This window comes from Penicillium nucicola, assembly GCF_028828085.1.
Source record: "Penicillium nucicola strain IBT 29836 chromosome Unknown utg000010l, whole genome shotgun sequence".
Taxonomy (NCBI): domain Eukaryota; kingdom Fungi; phylum Ascomycota; class Eurotiomycetes; order Eurotiales; family Aspergillaceae; genus Penicillium; species Penicillium nucicola.
Window position 1 is genome coordinate 52,225 of NW_026643134.1, and position 19,862 is coordinate 72,086.

General features: G+C 49.3%; 8 protein-coding genes across 8 annotated transcripts; 7 read left to right on the top strand and 1 right to left on the bottom strand.

Moving 5' to 3' along the window:
- Positions 1 to 31: 31 nt before the first annotated feature.
- Positions 32 to 2,659, bottom strand: N7511_008538 (ferric reductase family protein; the record flags this gene model as incomplete). The annotated part of the gene is made up of 7 exons (XM_057130915.1): positions 32 to 1,133; positions 1,207 to 1,310; positions 1,366 to 1,418; positions 1,481 to 1,710; positions 1,763 to 2,101; positions 2,150 to 2,190; positions 2,240 to 2,659. 7 exons carry the CDS (start codon positions 2,657 to 2,659, stop codon positions 32 to 34), a joined length of 2,289 nt encoding a protein of 762 aa, XP_056978903.1.
- A 1,353-nt stretch (positions 2,660 to 4,012) lies between these two features.
- On the top strand, positions 4,013 to 6,300 carry N7511_008539 (uncharacterized protein; the record flags this gene model as incomplete). Its single annotated transcript, XM_057130916.1, has 2 exons — positions 4,013 to 5,679; positions 5,727 to 6,300. The coding sequence occupies 2 exons, from the start codon at positions 4,013 to 4,015 to the stop codon at positions 6,298 to 6,300; spliced, it is 2,241 nt and encodes a 746-aa protein (XP_056978904.1).
- A 336-nt stretch (positions 6,301 to 6,636) lies between these two features.
- On the top strand, positions 6,637 to 8,483 carry N7511_008540 (putative transcription regulator (RTG2); the record flags this gene model as incomplete). The annotated part of the gene is made up of 2 exons (XM_057130917.1): positions 6,637 to 6,725; positions 6,791 to 8,483. 2 exons carry the CDS (start codon positions 6,637 to 6,639, stop codon positions 8,481 to 8,483), a joined length of 1,782 nt encoding a protein of 593 aa, XP_056978905.1.
- Positions 8,484 to 9,100: 617 nt separating this feature from the next.
- N7511_008541 (uncharacterized protein) lies at positions 9,101 to 11,887 on the top strand (the record flags this gene model as incomplete). The annotated part of the gene is made up of 10 exons (XM_057130918.1): positions 9,101 to 9,224; positions 9,277 to 9,572; positions 9,629 to 9,903; positions 9,951 to 10,153; positions 10,213 to 10,371; positions 10,425 to 10,522; positions 10,580 to 10,912; positions 10,960 to 11,142; positions 11,199 to 11,774; positions 11,822 to 11,887. 10 exons carry the CDS (start codon positions 9,101 to 9,103, stop codon positions 11,885 to 11,887), a joined length of 2,313 nt encoding a protein of 770 aa, XP_056978906.1.
- Positions 11,888 to 13,525: 1,638 nt separating this feature from the next.
- sidI (putative long-chain-fatty-acid-CoA ligase) lies at positions 13,526 to 15,498 on the top strand (the record flags this gene model as incomplete). The annotated part of the gene is made up of 5 exons (XM_057130919.1): positions 13,526 to 13,934; positions 13,999 to 14,296; positions 14,355 to 14,734; positions 14,784 to 15,113; positions 15,173 to 15,498. The coding sequence occupies 5 exons, from the start codon at positions 13,526 to 13,528 to the stop codon at positions 15,496 to 15,498; spliced, it is 1,743 nt and encodes a 580-aa protein (XP_056978907.1).
- A 768-nt stretch (positions 15,499 to 16,266) lies between these two features.
- Positions 16,267 to 17,746, top strand: N7511_008543 (putative pyridine nucleotide-disulfide oxidoreductase AMID-like; the record flags this gene model as incomplete). Its single annotated transcript, XM_057130920.1, has 5 exons — positions 16,267 to 16,474; positions 16,524 to 16,865; positions 16,923 to 17,269; positions 17,348 to 17,654; positions 17,709 to 17,746. 5 exons carry the CDS (start codon positions 16,267 to 16,269, stop codon positions 17,744 to 17,746), a joined length of 1,242 nt encoding a protein of 413 aa, XP_056978908.1.
- Positions 17,747 to 17,939: 193 nt separating this feature from the next.
- Positions 17,940 to 18,182, top strand: N7511_008544 (uncharacterized protein; the record flags this gene model as incomplete). The annotated part of the gene is made up of 1 exon (XM_057130921.1): positions 17,940 to 18,182. The coding sequence occupies one exon, from the start codon at positions 17,940 to 17,942 to the stop codon at positions 18,180 to 18,182; it is 243 nt and encodes an 80-aa protein (XP_056978909.1).
- Positions 18,183 to 19,531: 1,349 nt separating this feature from the next.
- Positions 19,532 to 19,726, top strand: N7511_008545 (uncharacterized protein; the record flags this gene model as incomplete). Its single annotated transcript, XM_057130922.1, has 1 exon — positions 19,532 to 19,726. The coding sequence occupies one exon, from the start codon at positions 19,532 to 19,534 to the stop codon at positions 19,724 to 19,726; it is 195 nt and encodes a 64-aa protein (XP_056978910.1).
- Between the last annotated feature and the right edge of the window lie 136 nt (positions 19,727 to 19,862).

The following is a 19,862-nucleotide window of genomic DNA, read 5'->3' on the forward strand; positions in this document are numbered from 1 at the left end:
CAAGTGCTCATCAAAATTTACCGGCCCCTGCCTACCATGTGAAAGACTCCTCAACAAACTTTATGGATCGATAGCCCTTTCGCATTGCGAGATGTGTCGCAGCGCGAGCTTCATCTGCCATTCCTGGTGGGCCACATACCAGGATTGCAAGGCTGGATCCAGCTGAGCATGCATCAGCGGCCCGACTCATAATGAGAGACTCAAGGTGGGGTCGCCCTTGTTTGATGTTGATCTCGAGTCCATTCGAATAGTCAGTGTATGGCGTATAATCACCAGTTGTATGGAAAGAGGCACTAAAGTCGTCCCGATCAAAGGCAGGTTTCAATTCCCGGTCAACAACATCTCGAATAAATGCCGTTTGTCTCGCTGTCCAGACAAGTTCCATGTCTCGAACTCGAGTTTTCTCATTCTGAGAATCTTGTTCCCAGTCTCGAACTGAGCGGCGAAGATGATCCTGAATGTAAGGAACAGCAGATGCGATGCCCGTTCCGCCGACTATGATCAACACTGATTCATATCTCCAGACCGGAAATGTATCACCGTATGGTCCCTCAAGAAGAATACCGGCATCTTTTGCTATGGATGGAGAGCTCAGGCATTGCTGGCGCAGATTCCGAGTCCAGCCATCGTAAGGACGAACCCAAAATATCAACTTCAGACTCTGGTGTTCTTTCTCTCCAGAAGTGGCATCCCCCAGAGCGGCAGCTGAATCTTGTTCAGAGGATGAACCTGAAAGAAGCGGTTGATGCGAGATATCAGATGGGTTTCTCATTGAACTCAGCGACTTCGGTGCCAGAGACGACTGTTCTCTTGTTTCGTAAGACCATGCTCCTATTGTAAAAGGGTGACTTTCCCAGCCTGTGAGCCGGCAGGGCTGGTACAAAAAGTAGTACTGTCCTGGTGAAGGGTTTAGTGACAATGCCCCGGGAGTGACTTCCATTCGCACCACGTCAGCTCCTTCATCATATGTCATGCTCGTCACTGTGGTCTTGATGAGGCCCTTATGCGAAAGTCCCACATGCATGTTGCAGTAGCACAGTCGCATGATTCTCAACAAGCGATCAATCACCCAAATAGCCACCGAAGGCCATAGATATTTCCAGTACTCATTACCTTCAAATATCACAGTGTGACTGTCCGCTGTTAATTGGGAGATTCATGGTTAAGAGTGGAAATGTGACAACTTACTAAAAGCATCCCACTAACGTAATGACCGAGAGCACGATATGAGAAATCAAGAATAGTTCATAGGTTGCGATGCGGATCCGATCCAACGATGTGATCAGCAGAATGACCATGGCAATGGTGCCCTGTTCCAATGTTAGCTCCTAGGAACTGCGACTCAAGTCCAGAAATGCTCTGTACCAAAATCCCCCATAGCACGTAAGTCTTGGTCATCCCTCTCCAGGCTTTCCCCGCTGTGGATTGAAAACAATTGTGAGCATTCCAAATTGAACTTCAGCGTCTCTCGATAACTCACTTTGAAAGAACATGATTATGTAGAAGACGGAGTGTACTACTGCCTGCAATGTGGCCACTCGAGCCACATGGCGATGGAAGATATTGAAGGATGCATAGCTCCATCCGCTGGCCCACAGGAAAATGTTGTTCCGACCAGCGAAGAGCCATAGAAGGGGAAAGTTGGCAAAGGACATGATCCCAGTGCGATCCGCAGAATACCGCAAAACCTGATTTGAGACCTCTGGATAACTTCGCAACCGTCAGCGATCTCTCTTCTTGTGTGATGGATCTTAAAACCTACTAAATATTTCCCGGGAATGTGTGATATCCCACTAAGCTGAAAACAATACTCAAAGTCCAGAATCCCAGTACCACAAGTGCCTCGGCTCTGGTTGAGAATGTACAGCCCAACAGATGTCGACCACGCGTTGCCAGTGGCGCTGGAATCACGATATGTGTGTGGAGCCAATGAAGCACTGTTCCCAATATTGGTGCGTCTTCCAAAGTCCTCAATAGTGGATATACGTTGCTTTCAAGCACACGTTCTGTATGACGTTGTCGCCGGTAGACTTTCCAATCGAATAACCGAAACGCCATTCCTAGGGACATTATACCGGCCCAATAGGCATAGCCGGCATAACTGATTGATCAGCCTTCACTTCATCTCCGATGGTTCAAACAGACTCACCTAAATGCATGATGCAACCAACTCACAGATTCCCAGGAGTTCTAAGAGATAGTTAGTTCTAACCTATAAGGTATCGATGGTCCGTCTCACGATCGTGTTGAACACCAAATCAAAATAAGATTGAGAAATGATAATGGGCTCATTCACGGGCAAAGCTCGAGATAGTTCTTGAAAATCCACTTTCCTCATATTGCGAATAGCATCATCGGTCAGATTTTCGGCAACTGCGTCTCTTGGCAGCAGCTCCTTGTGACCGAATTTCTGGCAGTCAGCAGCCAGCCGAGTTAGGCCTGCCGCACGTTGTGTTTCATCACAATAAATTTCTGTGGCAGCGTAGATGGACGCGACTTGAAGCGGGTTTCGACATCGAATATCCCACGTGCCCTTTGTGGGAAATCCGGCAAAAGCGATGTAGTTATAGGCCGAGAAGACAGCACTCACACACTGCTCCTCTTGATGATTCGCCCATACGGACTGAGCGAATATGAGGACCAACCATCCGAGTAACATGTTGAATCCCCAGATCTCCGGTCTGGGGGGAGAGAGAAGAAACGGTTGAGGAGAGAAGGCGGAGCACCGGCAAGGATCCGATAATCGCTACCGATCATGTGGGCCCACGTGGGCCTACAAATTCTCTGAACGAGCGTGGTCGACTGGTAGATATTGTGATTGGAAAATGTATAAGAGCATAACAGTATCGGAAAATAAATCAAAAAGAGATATTCTGTATATGCACGTGAAGGCCTGGTATTTATTCGAAAAATACGAAAGAGTGCGAATGTTTCCATCTTATCAGATCGGATTGATTAGATAACTTCACGTGATGCAGGGTGGTTGGCTTGGACAAGTCAACTTCTCGGTTCGGGATATACACATGGGCATATACGTAATAGATGAAGTGAGGTCACTATTATAGGAGGACTATGATCTCCTGGGCTTCAAAGTTCCAGTTTGAAGCCATTCGGCATTTGTCACAGTGCAGTGCGAGGCTCCTAGTATAACTGTTCCCTATATATATACATTGGTCAACAAAGATGAGCCTTACTGCCACCACATACCTTAATTACTTCTATTGACTTGCCCTGTATCATATCTTTGAGCAGATATGAGATGTTTATTAGAGGGTTGAAAGTATCATCGCACAGGAAATGGCTTTGGGGTGGAGCATTCGCTTATCACGTGACTACTAATACCTGAGGCATCAAGGGTCCCTCAGCCGAGAAACGTTCCTTCCTCCTGACCTCACAAGACTCAAGTCATGATACACTGGCCTCAGCTCGAATGTGGAATCTGTTGACGAAATCCGATGATGTGTCTTAGTAGTGCTTCTTCAATAAAGACCAATTTGACTGTATTGGCCTGCAGTATGTTTGCTCCACCAGCACAGGGACCCTTGACCCGCTCTGCACGTCAAGAAACATCAGCCCACAATATCTACAGTATGACGAAGAGAACTGCCAAACACCTGTCAAACTCGTCGCATTCAAGGCCCGAGGTTGTTCCAACTGCCCATCTTGCACTCCACTCAGCCGCGCAACCCGATACATGTACCAAAGAACTCGGATAAATAACTGTGTTTGCTGATCGGCCTCTGCTCGGGTCATTCCCCTCCGATCCCTGCTGTCTGTGCAGGTTCACTCCTTTTGTGAGACTCTATATTGCCAACGCCTATTACCCGTCAACATGGCAGCTGTAGCTGTCGATCCCCCACCCAATGTAACGTGCCTCACGGAGCTTTCAAGGTACAGCTTGCATGTTCAGCCTAATTTTGACATAATGCATCAGTTAAAACCCGGGGAGAAGTCATGCTGAATGAAGATCTACTTGCAATTCCTTGAGTATTTTGGTATGTTGAGAGTGAAAATGCGGCTATCTCTGCTTGCACTTGGTGTCATGTGGGCTTCCAGCTCCGTGGCCTCTCCAGTGCAGCCATCCAGTTACCACAAACCAACTTCCAAGGGTTTCCGCATGCAGCATGGCTTTGAGACCGTTCTGGTGCAGCCCTTTGGGTATGATGGATTTCGAGTGCGAGCCTGGCCGTTCCGGCAGCCAACGGGCGAAGAGGTTGGTTTTGTCTATGACCCTCCTCTTGAGGGACCGGAAGATGGAGAGGCACATGGAATGGCCTTCGACACGCTATTCAACGGCAACCGATCAGAGGAGCTGCGCAACGGTAACATGATCGTTCGCACCTCTGGGTCACAAGGTAGCCCAGCAGGCTACCGTCTGGCCTTCTATCGAGTCGAGGTTGATGGCTCGGAAACTCTCCTTACCAACGAGTATGCGCCACTCAAATCCCTCAATCCGCGGTACTATTCATGGCCTGGTCCAGGAAGTGAGTTTTCTGCCGAATTTTCCTTTAGCACGACTCCAGAAGAGCAAATATACGGCACAGGCACCCAGCAGGATCATCTTGTGAACAAGAAAGGTCTGACAATTGACCTCATAAATTACAATACCCACATCCCTACACCAGTGTTTATGAGTAATAAAGGATACGGATTTATTTGGAATATGGCATCCACCGGTCGTATGGAATTTGGCCCGTTGCGCAATAGGTTCACTGCAGATGCAGCATCTGTTGTCGACTATGTGATTGTCGCATCAGATCCTAGTGACTATGACACACTCCAGCAACGTCTCTCTGCACTGACCGGACGGGCACCCACTCCGCCCAACTGGTCGCTCGGTTATCTCCAATCAAAGCTTCGTTATGAAAATCAAAGTGAAGTGATCTCGCTCGCTCAGCAGTTCCACAAATATGAGATCCCGGTGTCTATGATTGTCATTGACTACCAGTCCTGGGCTCATCAAGGAGACTGGGGGCTTGACCCAAATCTCTGGCCCGACGTAGCCGACATGGCACGACAGGTAAAAGAGCTGACCAATGCTGAAATGATGGCCTCTCTTTGGCCCAGTGTCGCGGATGATAGTGTCAACTATCTAGAAATGATGGCGCAAGGGTATTTGTCGGCGACTCGGTCTGGTCCCGGTACGACTGATTCCTGGAATGGGTCTTACATTCGCAACTATGACTCTACAAACCCCGGTGCACGGCGGTTTTTGTGGAATACCTTAAAAACGAACTATTTTGACAACGGCATTAAGAATTTCTGGATTGATCAGGCGGATGGCGGCTCGCTTGGTGAGGCGTACGAAAACAATGGTCAGAGTGACTATATTCAGTCTCTTCCCTTCCCGATGCCAGAGGTCTTGTATGCAGCCGGCACACAGAAGAGTGTGGGAAAGCTCTACCCGTGGGCCCATCAGCAGGCAATCGAGGAGGGATTGCGCAACTCGTCCAAGACAGATATTGGGGCCCCGTGTGACTATCTGTCATTGAGTCGATCTGGATACATTGGATCTCAGCGATTCTGCAGTATGATTTGGTCTGGCGACACAACGGCTGTGTGGGAGACTCTGGGTGCACAGATTGCCAGCGGGCTGTCTGCTGCCGCAACCGGTTGGGGTTGGTGGACACTGGACGCGGGTGGTTTCCAGCAAGATCCGACAGTCCCTTGGTCCGCAAAGTATGTATTTTTCATTTCTTACCTTCGGCCGTCGCTGACCTTTCCAGTATCGACCGCCCAGAATACAGGGAGCTATACGTTCGATGGCTGCAGTGGACTACTTTCTTGCCTTTCATGAGAACGCACGGCTCACGGCAATGTGACTTCCAGAACGCGTACACCTGTGCGAACGAACCATGGTCATACGGCTCCGAGAACACTCCTATCATTGTCTCATACATTCAACTCAGATATCAGCTGTCTGCCTACCTCCGAGCCATCTTTGCCCAACTTAATAAGACTGGTCGGATGATCATGCGTCCTTTATACATGGACTTCGAGAAAACCGATACTCGTGTTGCTGGATGGACACAGGCCAACGCCAACGTCACTACGCAGCAGTACATGTTTGGCCCACGACTTTTAGTGAGCCCTGTCACGGTTTCAAATGCGACTGAATGGTCTGTCTACCTGCCACAAACGTCCGACAACACTTCAAAGCCATGGACTTACTGGTGGTCCAACGAAACTTATGCTGGTGGCCAGACAGTCATCGTTCCAGCACCAAAGGAACATATCCCACTGTTCCATTTGGGAACTCGAGCGGATATTCTTGACGGCCGCGTCTTTGCAGAGAATTGAGATACCAGGCAGATAGCTCATAGTCAAATAGCGGTCGCATATCGACCAGTGTCCAGAGCATCATAGCCGACAATGGACCTTGATGAGTCTTTTTGTCCAATTTGTTTCAATATCAATGGCACCTCACCGAACTGAGTATCCCCATGACCAGGGATTCCAAAGGGCTTATCAAAAATACGAGCTGCCATAACCAAAGTGTAAAAGTAAAGAAATGATTCTCGCTGAATAGGCACGAAGGCGGAGAGAATCACATCGGCAGAAAGGAGGGCGATCAGCTATGATGTCAGGCCTTTCTCGTTGCCGCATTCATTCTCTTTGCAATATCTTTACAATATCATGGGAGGAGGTGAGAGAACTCCAGCTATGAACGAAGCATCGGATCCTGGACAGAATGTCTATTTCCATGCCGTGGTCGATCTGGGCAGGTAGGCATTACAGCCCACCCCTTTGCCCCTCCATTGCCAACCTACTCACTCACTCACTCTGGCAGCAATGGCATTCGTTGTTCGATTTCAGACCTTTCACCCCCCAGTACCCGAGTTATCCCTACTGTTCACTTTCATCGGGTCAATATCTCCCTCTATGAAGCTCAAATCGACCCCGACACTGGCATCAGAATCCCCATTCCTCAGCATGTCATCGACCGAATCGTCAGCGCTATCGTTCGCTTCCAGATTGTCTGTGTGGAAATAGGTGTGCCCACACGAAACATCCGAATCATTGCAACAGAAGCGACTCGTACCGCTATCAATTCCTCGGTGTTTATGGACGCGATCCACAAGAAGACTGGGATTTCGGTGAAGGCACTACGCAAGGAAGAGGAGGGAGTCATTGGAGCTTGGGGAATCTCCAGTAGCTTTTCCGATGTGGAGGGTCTCGCACTAGATTTGGGAGGTGGCAGCATGCAGATGACCTGGATCGCATCGCATGCAGGCAACGTCCAAATGAGCCCACAAGGATCGGTCAGCTTTCCGTACGGAGCAGCCGCATTGACCCAGAAGCTAGCCGACCTGAAACGAGGCAAAAGCAAAGAAGAGGCACACGAGGCCCGGGAGCAATTCCGTCGTGAAATGGCAGACAACTTTCGCGCTGCCTTTGAGACCATTGACGTTCCCGAGCACCTTGTTCAAAAGGCACGCGCACAAGGTGGGTTCCCCCTTTACTTGTCGGGCGGAGGATTCCGGGGTTGGGGCTATCTTTTGCTGTATCTGCATCAGACCAAGGGTCGAAGCTACCCCATTTCGATCATCAATGGATACACCGCACCCAAGAAAGACTTTGAGGACACCGAAGCTCTGAAGGAGGTAGCTCGCACGGCCCATGATATCTTCCGGGTTTCAGATCGGAGACGAAAACAAGTCCCGTCTGTTGCCTTTTTAGTCAACACTTTGGCCGAGTCATTACCGCATGGAATCAAGGAAGCCCATTTCTGCCAGGGTGGAGTACGGGAAGGGGTGCTCTTCCGTGAGATGCTTCCCGTCGTGCGTCAACAGGATCCCCTCGAGGTTGCCACTGCCCGTTATGCCCCATCTTCGGCTCAGGCTCTTGCAGCTTTGTTGCTGGCCGCGTTGCCTCGACCGTCTGATACTCGCTCGTTCCCTTCCTCCATCAGTCTCCACCTCATCCAGGCTTTTGCCAATGCCCTCTACGTTCACGCCACCATGTCCAAAGAATTGTCCTCCAGTGCCGCGCTTTACAGTACCAGTACCGGAATTCTGGCTTCTACCCATGGCATTCCGCATGCCCACCGGGCCCTCTTGGCATTAATGCTTCAGGAGCGATATGGGGGAGAATTGCCCCCTCGAGACATTGACCTCAAGTCCCACCTCCAGGGGATTCTGACCCCCGAAGAAGTCTGGTGGACCCGCTATCTCGGCAAACTTGGCCTCGTCTTAAGCCAGCTTTACCCAACCGGGTCTATCAACACTTCCAAGCCACGGATCGTCCCATCGGCACAATGGGTCACCGGATTAGGAAAGAAGGGGACGAAAGATGGCCTAGACTTGACCATCTCCATTCAAAAGGTGGCGTACGACCCGACCCACCTCAAACAAGAGCTTGAGCATGATGTACAGAGAATCGAAAAGGTTGGGAAGCGAAAGAATTGGATTGGTGGACGAGATGGCTGGGGCATCAAAGTCCGAGTCTCAGTAGTAGAAGAAGATTTGTTACTCTCCACTTGAGTGGATCTTCACTATGCACATGGGAGCATTTGAAGTAACATAAAACCCTGTATGGGACATGTACATTTCTCTATGAGCCCGGTTCTAGCCTCTAGATTCTATGACGATAAGGAGGTCACCTAGAGAGACCTAAGCAGGGATGTGGAAAGAAAAAGCCTTGTGACGCCCACACGGCATTCGGCTGTCGGAAGAACTCGCAATACATGGGTCCACATGCGCCAATGCCAAACCAGGTTTACTTGCGAACCCCTTGGTGTCCCGACATTTTCGCATATAGCATCACATATAGTCCCCGGGGGAAAGGGAAAGATAAGACAGGAACCTAAGAATTGAGACTGTGCTAGTAGATATCCCACAGAAGACCAGCCGTGCTGTACGGAGTACCCCTACAGAAAAAGAGGATTTTAGGCAGACACGAAAAGAAAAAAAGCCAAGTGGAGATCGAAGCTTAGCCCCCCACAGCAATTTCGCCCTGTAGGGCTGAGAGGTATGACCGATTGATGAGACATTACACCTCGGGCTTTTGCAAAATTTCCCTCATCTTATCTGATGGCCTTTTTTTTATCTGATCCGTTCCCCTTTCATCGCTCCAACTCTCCCATCTATCCAAATCTATCATGGATGTTAAGGAGACCAACGAGGCCAACGAGGCCAATGTACCCAATGTGGCTAACAAGGCTAGCGAGGCTAAAGATCTTCGGACCGTTCGTGAGCAGGAGATTCAGGATTCTTCTGACTCTGGTAGACACTCTTATTGATCCTTTTGTACGTTACCATACTCACAGTCTTATAGATGTCGACTCCCAGCTTGATATGTTGCGAGCTGCTGGCATAGGCATCGCAGAAGATGATCCCACGGAGCCTGTGCTTACCTTGCGTATGTGGGTGCTAGGCATCGCATTTTGCGTTGTGATCAGTGGGCTGAACACGCTCTATACTCTGCGTACTCCTTCATTGACCATCTCGGGCTCGGTGGTCCTCTTATTGGCATACCCCCTGGGTAAACTGTGGGAAAAGTTCATTCCCAATTGGACTGTTCCGCTGGGAGCATGGTCATTCGAACTCAATCCGGGACCTTTCAACACAAAGGTTAGCCTTTCAATGCCATATTCGAGTGGATCCTTCTTTGAATAACCGGACTGTAGGAACATACTTTGATTTACATCATGTCCAACCTCAGTATATACGTTCGTCTCGGTGCCGATGTTTTGACGGAACAGCAAATGTTCTACGGTTACAAAGCAGGATGGGGTTTTCAGATCTTGATCACCTTGGCAACATTCCTCATCGGGTTCTGTCTTGCTGGGGTATTCCGGGCAATCATTGTCGTGCCACAAGAGCTGATATGGCCGGGAGTGCTAAGTGTAACTGCGCTGACCACAACTCTGCACCATGTCAAGCAAGATCAGGTACAAGCACGGTATGCATGAAAGTCCAATTGCTTTGGAACCCAACTGATAGGTATAGCTACGACACATGGAAAATATCGCGCTATGCATTTTTCACCATGGCCTGCTGCGTCTCGTTCTGTTGGTATTGGTTTCCAGACTTCATTTTCCCAGCACTGAGCTACTTCAGCTTCCCTTGTTGGATTAAACCAGAGAATAAAGTTGTCAATCAGATTTTTGGAATGAGCTCTGGAATGGGGTTGCTGCCTATCACCTTTGATTGTGAGTATCATGTTTCCCTTCCCCCCCCAACGCCCAATAACGCCCTAATTTAAGCCTAGGGAGTCAAATATCCTACGTCGGCTCTCCATTGCTCATTCCTTCATGGGCAATCCTCAACGTCTTTGTTTCTCTGGTCTTCTGGATCTGGATCGTAGCCGTGGCTTGTTACTATACCAATGTCTGGAAGACCGGATATCTCCCCTTCCAAAGCTCCAAAGGTAAAAGAATACGCCCATGCAAGAACTGGTAAAGTGAAGGCTAACATAACAAGTTTATGACAACACGGGAGGTGTCTACAAGGTCAAAAAGATTGTCAATGCGGCGTCAGGCTATCAGCTCGATGTCAAGAAATATCTCTCATATTCTCCGGTATCATACTGCATGCTCTCGTATCCATTTAAAATGCTAATACAAAGCCCCACCTAGGTCTATATGCCCATTACCTACGCACTTAACATGTACGGGCTATCTTTTGCCACCCTCAGCGCCCTACTTGTCTGGGTAATTCTTGAAAAGCGTCATATCATGGCCGATGCCGCCAGAAGGGTTCCACATCTCGTTATTGAGTCTCTTCCTGGGCGCTCCAGAGAGTACAGTGAAGATGAGCGAGGAGATCCTGATGTTCCTTTATGGTGGTATTTGATCGGATGCATCCTAGCCTTGTTCATGGCAATCTTTGCCGTCGAGTGGTGGAACGTTGAACTGAGGTGGTATGGTGTCTTGTTAGCGTGTCTCGTGGCGCTGGTTTTCTATCCTCCGGTACGTTTGGAAATTCCTCTTAGGAAGCCCTTTTCTTACCGTCTTAGTTGGCCCTGGTGTATGCGACTTCAAACTTGAAGATCAATATTGACATCTTCTGCCGCATTGTGGCCGGTTTCGTTTTTGAGGGCAAGGTTCTTGCCAACATTTGGTTCTTTGATATTGGTTACATTACGACCATCAAGGGACTTTACTTTGCGCAAGACATGAAGTTGGCATACTACTGCCATGTAAGTATTCTCCTGACTAGAACCAGATTCGTCGTGACTAAGCTGATATTTCAGAGATTCCACAGCGCAAGCTGTTCTTAGTTCAATGCGTCGGCATGATCGTGGGCACGCTTTCTTCCCTCGGTGTTCTGAACTGGGCACTGGACAACATAAAGGGCGTCTGCACCAGTGCCGCTGTCAATGGTTTCAGCTGCCCTTACTCTAGTACACACTTCAATACTTCCTTGATCTGGGGCGCTGTCGGTCCTCGTCGTTATTTTTCGAACCAGATCGGCTACTCTGCTTTGCTATATTTCTTCATCATCGGCGCTATTCTACCGATTCCGGTTCATTTTCTAAGTCGCCGCTACCCAAATTCGTTATGGAAAAGGGTTCATATCCCGTTGTTCCTAGGCGGATTGAACTACCTGCCACCTGCGACCGGGATGAACTACGGGAGTTGGGCTGTTGTTGGCCTCACATTTGGCTGGCTAATCCGCAGTAGACTCCATGGCTGGTGGAGCAAATACAACTTTGTGCTGAGCTCTGCCATGGATTCGTCCGTGGGAATTGCGGGCGTGGTGATCTTCTTGACCATCTTCTTCACTGGCGCCAGTAATCATTTCAACTGGTGGGGAACAGAGGTTTACAAGGTATGTTGCACCATTCAAGATTTATCCACAAAACTAACTCGTATCAGAACACTTGCGATTGGAAGGGCTGTGCTCATCTTGATATTCCGAAGAGTGGGAAGTTCACAGAATAAGTGGATTTGCATGCTTCTTGCTCAAGTAAAACACACTTTCCGATATTTGACAGTGGGCGCTCGGCGCTGAAGGATGTATGGATGCAACTAATCTTTTAAATTTGGTTCTAACTCAATCGTTTGGGATGGCATTGTTGTTTTATCGACAAACCGCAATGTATCTATTCGCTCTTAACAGTAGGATAGATTATATTCCTTTGGATCTATTCCATTAACGTTTCACATATTCCGCCAGCTTTCATATTCTACAGGGAAGAAATTTGACATGAAGCACATCAACGACTGCCTCTCGACGGATGTCACCGGGATTGTAAATACACGGATCACTGAACGTTTTTACAACATTGTTCAAATTGGAAGAATCATTATAAAGCCAAGGCCATTTCAGGACACACAGCTGGCCTTGTGATCCCCATGGCATGGTATACACAGGTGCAGTCTAGAACCAAGGGGTATCAATAGAAACTGTCAGGGATATCCAGATCGAAGACCCAAGAGTAACGTCTGCCTTGACAAGGGAACTTGGTAACCCTAACTATCGGGTCTATCATTGCCAGCATCACCTGATCGCTCAAGCTGCCATATCTTGGAAGTGGAAGACTGAAAGCAAACACCGTTTGATACCGTACTGGTATTGTGGAGCTGGCCAAAAATTTCAAGTGGTAATTTTGGATGGGGCCAATACGAAGTCGCCGATGTCGGTGGTGATTGATTAGATTACCCGATTGATTAGATCTGTTGCAGCGGTTGGCACTGCAAGGGCACGAGAGAAGGTGGGGGTTTTTTTGGCTCGCAGGAGAAAGAAATCCCCGGCAGAACCCTTGGGCTATCTTGTCTGCAGTCTTAGAGACGATCCCTGTCGAGATGATCCGGGATACAAGCCGTGGCCCACTGGCTGTTCCTTGTCCCTCTCATCCACTAGCGAGAACGGAGAGTCAGCTCGGAATGTCGGGATCTGCCAAGACCCAGTGGCCCCAATTGTTCCCCAACTCCCTCACTTCGAGAACGATGTCGATATCAGAAGCGACATGGCTACGTTGTGACTCCACTCTCGAACACTGATTGATAAAGGAGTGAAAATCTCTGCAGAAGTTATCTGATCCTGAGTGGGGTATGATGCCACGAGGTTTCATTTTGGCACTGGATGTGGGTGGATCAATGCAGAGGGTGAAATACGGCATGACATCCACTACGGGTTCTACTACCGTAACCAGAAACTATACTGGACAATCTTTGGTCAGGACCGAGGCTGTTCAGGTGTCGGAGGGTCTGACTGCTGATCTTCGTTTGCAATCTACATCCCTGATGGGAGGAATCCATCTCCGTTGTCCACCAGACCGCCGAGCGCGGGAAAGTCTCCCATCCTTCCAATTCCTCAGAATAATGTCTCGGACCGGGCGGCTTTTTCGAAGGGGATCGGCAGTGTAATCTATCGACCAGCGGACAAGACTGCAGAAAGGAAAAATACAGCCAAGATTCGCTTACAACGAGTGGACCCCCCGGTTACGTATGGACCAGAAAAGTCCAAGAGCGAGATTACCAGTGGAGTCGCTTCATATCTGATGGAATGTTGTGCGAAATTTGTCGGCTTTAACTATAAGCTCGCCCTCCTCCATTCTTTCTTCCTTTTTTCCAACCATGGCGGCCCCAAGAAGTGTTCAGCGCTTGCAGCAGACGCTGTCGCATGTACAGTCTCCCAACACTCAGCTGTCTCTTGTCGCGGGTTCGACAGAGCCTGCATTGTTGGACATCACCTTGGGTGAGTTGCTGACGCTTCAAGCGCTGCAATATGGAGGCATTGAGTGTCTGGTGTTCCCCTGGACCAATGCGCGCTGGACATATGGCGAATTGAAAGATGAGACCGAGCGCCTGGCGCGAGGCATGCTCGCCTCGGGAATTCAGAAGGGTGATCGTGTTGGCATCATGGCAGGCAATTGCGAGCAATATATCTCCGTCTTCTTTGCGGCCGCTCGGGTGGGAGCTATCTTGGTGGTGTTGAACAACACTTACACCCCCTCCGAGTTATATTACGCACTGAATCACAGCGGTAGGTGTCCACTTGGCGCATTAGCGGCCCCCTCACTAATCTCTTTTCATTCTTTTCTCCGCAGAATGCCGCTTACTGTTCATGACCCCCCGAATTGGCCGCCATAATCTCGAGGAAGTCCTTGTTGAGCTCGGTGAGAGCCCTAAGAAAACTGGCAAGTCGGACTGCTTGGAAGAGATTGTGATCTTGCGCGAAACCTACAAGAACTTTACGACCTACCACGATGTTGTCGCTCGGGGCTTGTCGCAAGCCCCACACGTCCTGCAGGACCGCGAAGCCGAATTGCGCCCTGACGATGTCTGTAATTTGCAGTTCACCAGTGGCTCGACGGGAAATCCTAAAGCCGCCATGTTGACCCATCAGTAGGTGGACTTGCGATCAATCAATTGCACAAACAAAAAATAGCTAATCTCGTGGTAGCAACTTGGTGAACAACTCGCGATTCATTGGCGATCGGATGAACCTCACCTCTTTCGATGTTCTTTGCTGCCCGCCACCCTTGTTCCACTGCTTCGGGCTGGTCCTGGGCATGTTGGCGGTGGTAACTCATGGCGCCAAGATTGTCTTCCCTAGTGAGACTTTCGATCCCAAAGCTGTTCTGCACGCTATCTCCGACGAGCGGTGCACGGCGCTCCACGGTGTTCCAACGATGTTTGAGGCCATTCTGAGCATCCCGAAGCCTTCAAACTTCAATACCGCAAACCTTCGTACGGGCATCATTGCAGGAGCCCCAGTTCCTCGGCCACTGATGAAGCGACTCTTTGAGGAATTGAACATGACCGAATATACTAGCAGCTACGGTATGAACTCTTAGCGCGCTATTGACCTTCCCACTAACTGGCTGCCTAGGTCTCACCGAAGCGTCACCCACATGTTTCAATGCATTCACCACGGATAGCATCAATACGCGACTGACCACCGTCGGGAAGGTTCTACCGCACGCGCGTGCCAAGATTATTGATGCGCAGGGAAATATCGTTCCTGTGGGCCAGCGGGGCGAATTGTGCATGGCTGGTTACCAGCTGACCAAGGGATACTGGAAGAACCCCGAGAAGACTGCGGAAACATTCCTTACGGATTCGGAGGGCGTCAAATGGCTCAAGACCGGTGATGAGGCTTCTTTCAACGAGCAAGGTTACTGCACGATCACCGGTCGCTTCAAGGACATCATCATTCGCGGTAATTTCAACCCCGTGTCTATTTCATGGATAGACGGTGGCTAATAAGGTCATTGACAGGCGGCGAGAACATCTACCCTCTCGAAATCGAAGAGCGATTGACCGCGCATCCTCAAATTGAGCTCGCATCCGTCATCGGAATCCCCGATCAGAAATACGGCGAGGTTGTTGGAGCCTTCATCGCGATCGCAGGTACCAACCGACCCACCGACGATGAGTTGCGCGCATGGACACGTGAAACACTCGGTCGGCACAAAGCCCCCCAGCACTTTTTCGTTTTTGGAGAGGAGGGAATCTCGAGCACGGTTCCTGTAACAGGAAGCGGAAAAGTCCGGAAGGTGGAGCTACGGCAATTGGCGACGGATGTGCTGGCTCAGCGCCCATAAATCCAACAGTGTACAGAGTTAATAAAGTTTAGACCGCAATACCCCGTGGGAAGTTTCCAAGCCCGGATTCGCAAGTTCAGTTATCAGATGGCGCCTTTGTATTGTACCTGTAAGTCGGTTCAGACCGGTGCAATTTACCGAAATCAGATTAGATGCAGAATCTTGTCTGATCGCAGATCACTGCCCGGCTAGGCTAGCGTGTTACCTTTCCATGGTTGCATTAAACTTTGTATTACATTACGTTATATTACATTACATTACATACACTGGTGATACCGGGACATTTTCTGGAATATTCACTTGGCTACTGTGAGTTACAGTACGTGGAAATTTACGTATGAGCATAGAATTCAAATCACATGGTGGGGTTGACGAGTTGAGGCTGCCCGAAGACAGGCAGGACTCCTGCCACACGTCAGATGTATTACAGAAACCAGGGAAGCCACTGTATTTGACTGCCAAATCAGGAATCGTTGCGATATTAACCAGTCCCCAATACTGATGATCACCTTTCTCGGCTGTGGTCGGATCAGATAGCCAAGCCAAGAGAACAAAAAAAACATTCTACCGTAAATCCGATGTCGCTGCCAATCTGATAATATCAGACCCGCATCTTGAAATATGACGCGAATGTGTTCTGGTGTCTCTGCGCCGTGATTCTTGGCTGTTTTATGAGCCTTGGCTGTTTTTTATGATCTTTCTCTCTCTCTCTTTTCTCTTATTTTTCACTGATCTTCCATCCTTGTGTTACTCAAGAACCTATGCACTATGCCTTCCAACGACTTTGTTCGAACCGTATCTCGGAGCTTTCGCGTGCTTGTGATCGGTGGCTCTTATGGTGGTCTGGCTGCGGCATTAGCTCTAGTTGATCTTTCGCAGGGTCGCATTGCTCGCTTCAACAGCAATCCAGAAACTAAAGCCCCGGCACATCGCATTCCAGTCCAGATCACTGTAGTTGATAAGAGAGATGGCTATTGTAGGTTCTCAAGCTGGTAGGAACGCATGGCCCTGCTGATTTTGGATAGTCCATCTCATCGGATCTCCGAAGGCCCTAGCCTGTGACAAATTTGCGTCGCAAGCATGGACTCGGTTTAGCGACATTCCCGGCCTGAAATCCCCCGATCTCAGCTTCATTCAGGGAAGCGTCAGTTCCGTCGACTTCGCTGAAAAAGTGGTCCATATCATCGATGCGGATACAAAGACCAACCGTGCAGAGTCCTACGACTACCTGGTTGCGAGCTCGGGGCTGCAACGAACGTTCCCCACAGTGCCTCAATCATTGCAACGAGATCAGTTCATAAGCGAAGCAAAAGAGCATATGGCAAATGTAAAGAATGCCCGGGACGGCGTCGTCGTTGTTGGTGGAGGTACGTCTGGGCTCACCCATACATCTTTTCATCCATTGACATATTTGGTATAAACAGGAGCTGTTGGTGTCGAGATGGCAGCAGAACTAAAAATCATTCATCCTGAACAAAAGATTACTCTCATTCATTCCCGAAACCGCTTGCTTTCTTCGGAGCCATTGCCAAACGATTTTGCCGATCGTGCACTTTCGCTATTGCAGGAAGCTGGTGTTGAAGTCATTCTAGGGCAACGTGTCATTGACACGACAGCCGTGGACACAGAGCTCGAGAACAGGTCCTGGAATCTCACGCTCGGTGATGGCCGACAACTGAAAACTGGCTATGTATTAAACGCCATTTCGCAACCCATCCCAACATCAACATACCTACCAAAAGAAGCACTGGATGAGGAAGGATACATCAAAGTGCACCGATCGTAAGACAGCCCCTGCAGACAACCCCTGCAGATGCAGATGTTTGAGAAACAAGACTGATCATCGCAGACTTCAATTCTCGGGGAAATCCCCAACGCCGAGAGCCATTGGGCAGTTGGAGACCTCGCAGCGTGGGAAGGAATTAAACGCTGCGGTGGTGCAATGCACATGGGTCACTATGCCGCCATGAACATTCATCGGCATATGACCGCAGAATGCACAGGCGAGAAGCCAGAATTCTTGACCCTGCAGCCTTTCCCATCTGTAATGGGGTTAGCCATTGGTCACAAGGCCGTCAGCTATACCCCGAGTGAAGGCACCCGCCATGGCGAGGATCTTTTGGCAAGCTTGTTCGGGAAGGACATGGGCAATACCAGTATGTTTCTCGTTCAGTACATTGTTCCAAGCGGAATAGCTAACCCAATTGCAGTTTGCTGGAACTACATGCGTCTCGGTGAGGCATGTTAGACATAAGTCTTGATGTATGATATTGGGATTGTAGTATTGGGCTTTGATTCAGAATCGACTTTTCGGCGTTTGAGTGAGTAGACCAATGCATTTGAGTGAGTAGACCAATGCAATGGAATTATTTTAGATCCTCGGGGACCCTGTCGATTTGAGACTCTCTCCAGCATGACAAGCATAATAAGACACTGCGTCCATGTCGATCTTGAGCACCAGGTTGAAATTTTCGACAGGCGAGGCAGAGCACGAAATGAGCTCCCTGGACCGTCACCAGAGCTCCAGGTCCATATCGCGCACTGCCCTCCCGCGGCTTCAGTCCACACTCGATGCAGAATCGCTTGTCACTGTCATGGTTCGCGCGACTGCGTCGTCGATGCAACATGCGATCGGCAAAACTGCATTGTGGTCGGAGACGCAGGCAATAGCGACAGGTGTATAGGTCACGGTGGCGGGCCCAGTCGCTTGATTCCGCCTGTAGAAGCTCTTGGTGCGACGGCTGGATCAAGGTATAGAAGTAAGCGCAAGTCAGTCTCAGTTGAAGCACATCGGGAATCAACAACTGATCAGCGATGAGCCTGTGTAGCTCCGGTGGGAGATTGAAGATGGTTGGCATTGGACATTGGGGGGAGGTTGAGAGGGAGAAGTCAGCAGCCGCTGTCCTGTAGTCTTTACACTCCTTTTCTTTCGCTTTCTCGACCCTCTGCTCTCTGCATGCTCTCTCTTCTCTACGTGATAGATTTATCCATGTTGACACCTGTCAATAGGCTAAAGGGAGTAGAACTAACAAGCCACCCCCAAATGCTCAAGAGCGGGTGACAGCTGATCGAGGGTTGACTGATGCGCATGAACCTTTATCCGGTGGACCTCGGTGATTTTTGGTCAATGGGTTGGGGATCATGAAGGGAAATGATGAAACAAAAGTGAGATGGAGAGATCAAGGTAGGAAATAGAGAATTGTAGTTCAAATCGATAGTCTTTTTAGCATGGTAATCTAGCTCTATTTGAGTCATGTTCTCTATTTTCTTATGATCCCTTTGTTACATTACGTTGCATTCGTCAGAATCCAACCCGGAGTCAAGTATTGCTCCCACGCAGCAACCAGAGCGGAACTATTGACGAACATTGGCTCCCGCTGCTGGGGGATGCGCGGTGGGATGGGCTGTGGCCGGGGGTGTTGCTCATTTCGATCGACCCTGTCTCGGTAATTGTCGTGTTTCTGTCCACGACGACGACGGTACTCCTAGTACCAGTTTCAATTCTTCTGTCCACCATCCAGGTCAAACCCCGAAGCTTCACCTAGCCCCAGCGTAATAAACAGAGTTAATTGCTAAAAGGATATCACATACAATAGGCGAACATTTGAACTAACAGCCTCGAGGGGTTGTAGGGTATACTGTAGTTCGGGAAAGAACTCATTCTAGTCAAAATGTCGGAGTTCAATGTCAACTAGATCCACTACCGTTGAGGCGATTCTTGGGCAGGCGATACAGCTATAATATCGTATACTCTGGTATATCTTCCAAGGTTCTATCATGCGCTTAGAAAACAAATTCCACCTGATTCCACCCCGTATAACTCGTTCCCTGGATTCAGCCACTTGAGCTCATACACAACCACCATGGCACTATTCGGCACTATTTACTCCTATCAAGCTAGTCCTCGGGTCATGAAGGTAAAAGCTGGGGATCCCTGCTGAGCGCGCCACCATCTGCCAGTGGACCTGCTATGCACACGGTGAGATCTTGGACCCTGTGACGCACCTGGTTTGCCGGGAAAGAGAAGCGGAGTATGGCGAATATCACCGTTGCCTCTGCTCTTGTCCGGTGCTTCGCCATGGTCATCGATGCGGAAATGCGCCAGAAGTACCCCATCACCATTGGCGGGTACGAACGCAACCTCGAGTCTGAAGGTGTCAAGCAGGCCTTTGGTGAGAAGAACTTTCTCAAAAAGCGTCAGCCTCACCGGGGTTCAAAACTCATTTGAAGAAGAGATACCAAGGATTACATTACATAGCCAAAGAATCCAACGGGTTCGGCCTGGCTGAATCAGATGTCAACAAGAGAGTAGGAACAATCATGCTATGAAAATACTAGCTGTGAAGCGCTTCGTGAAGTAAAAC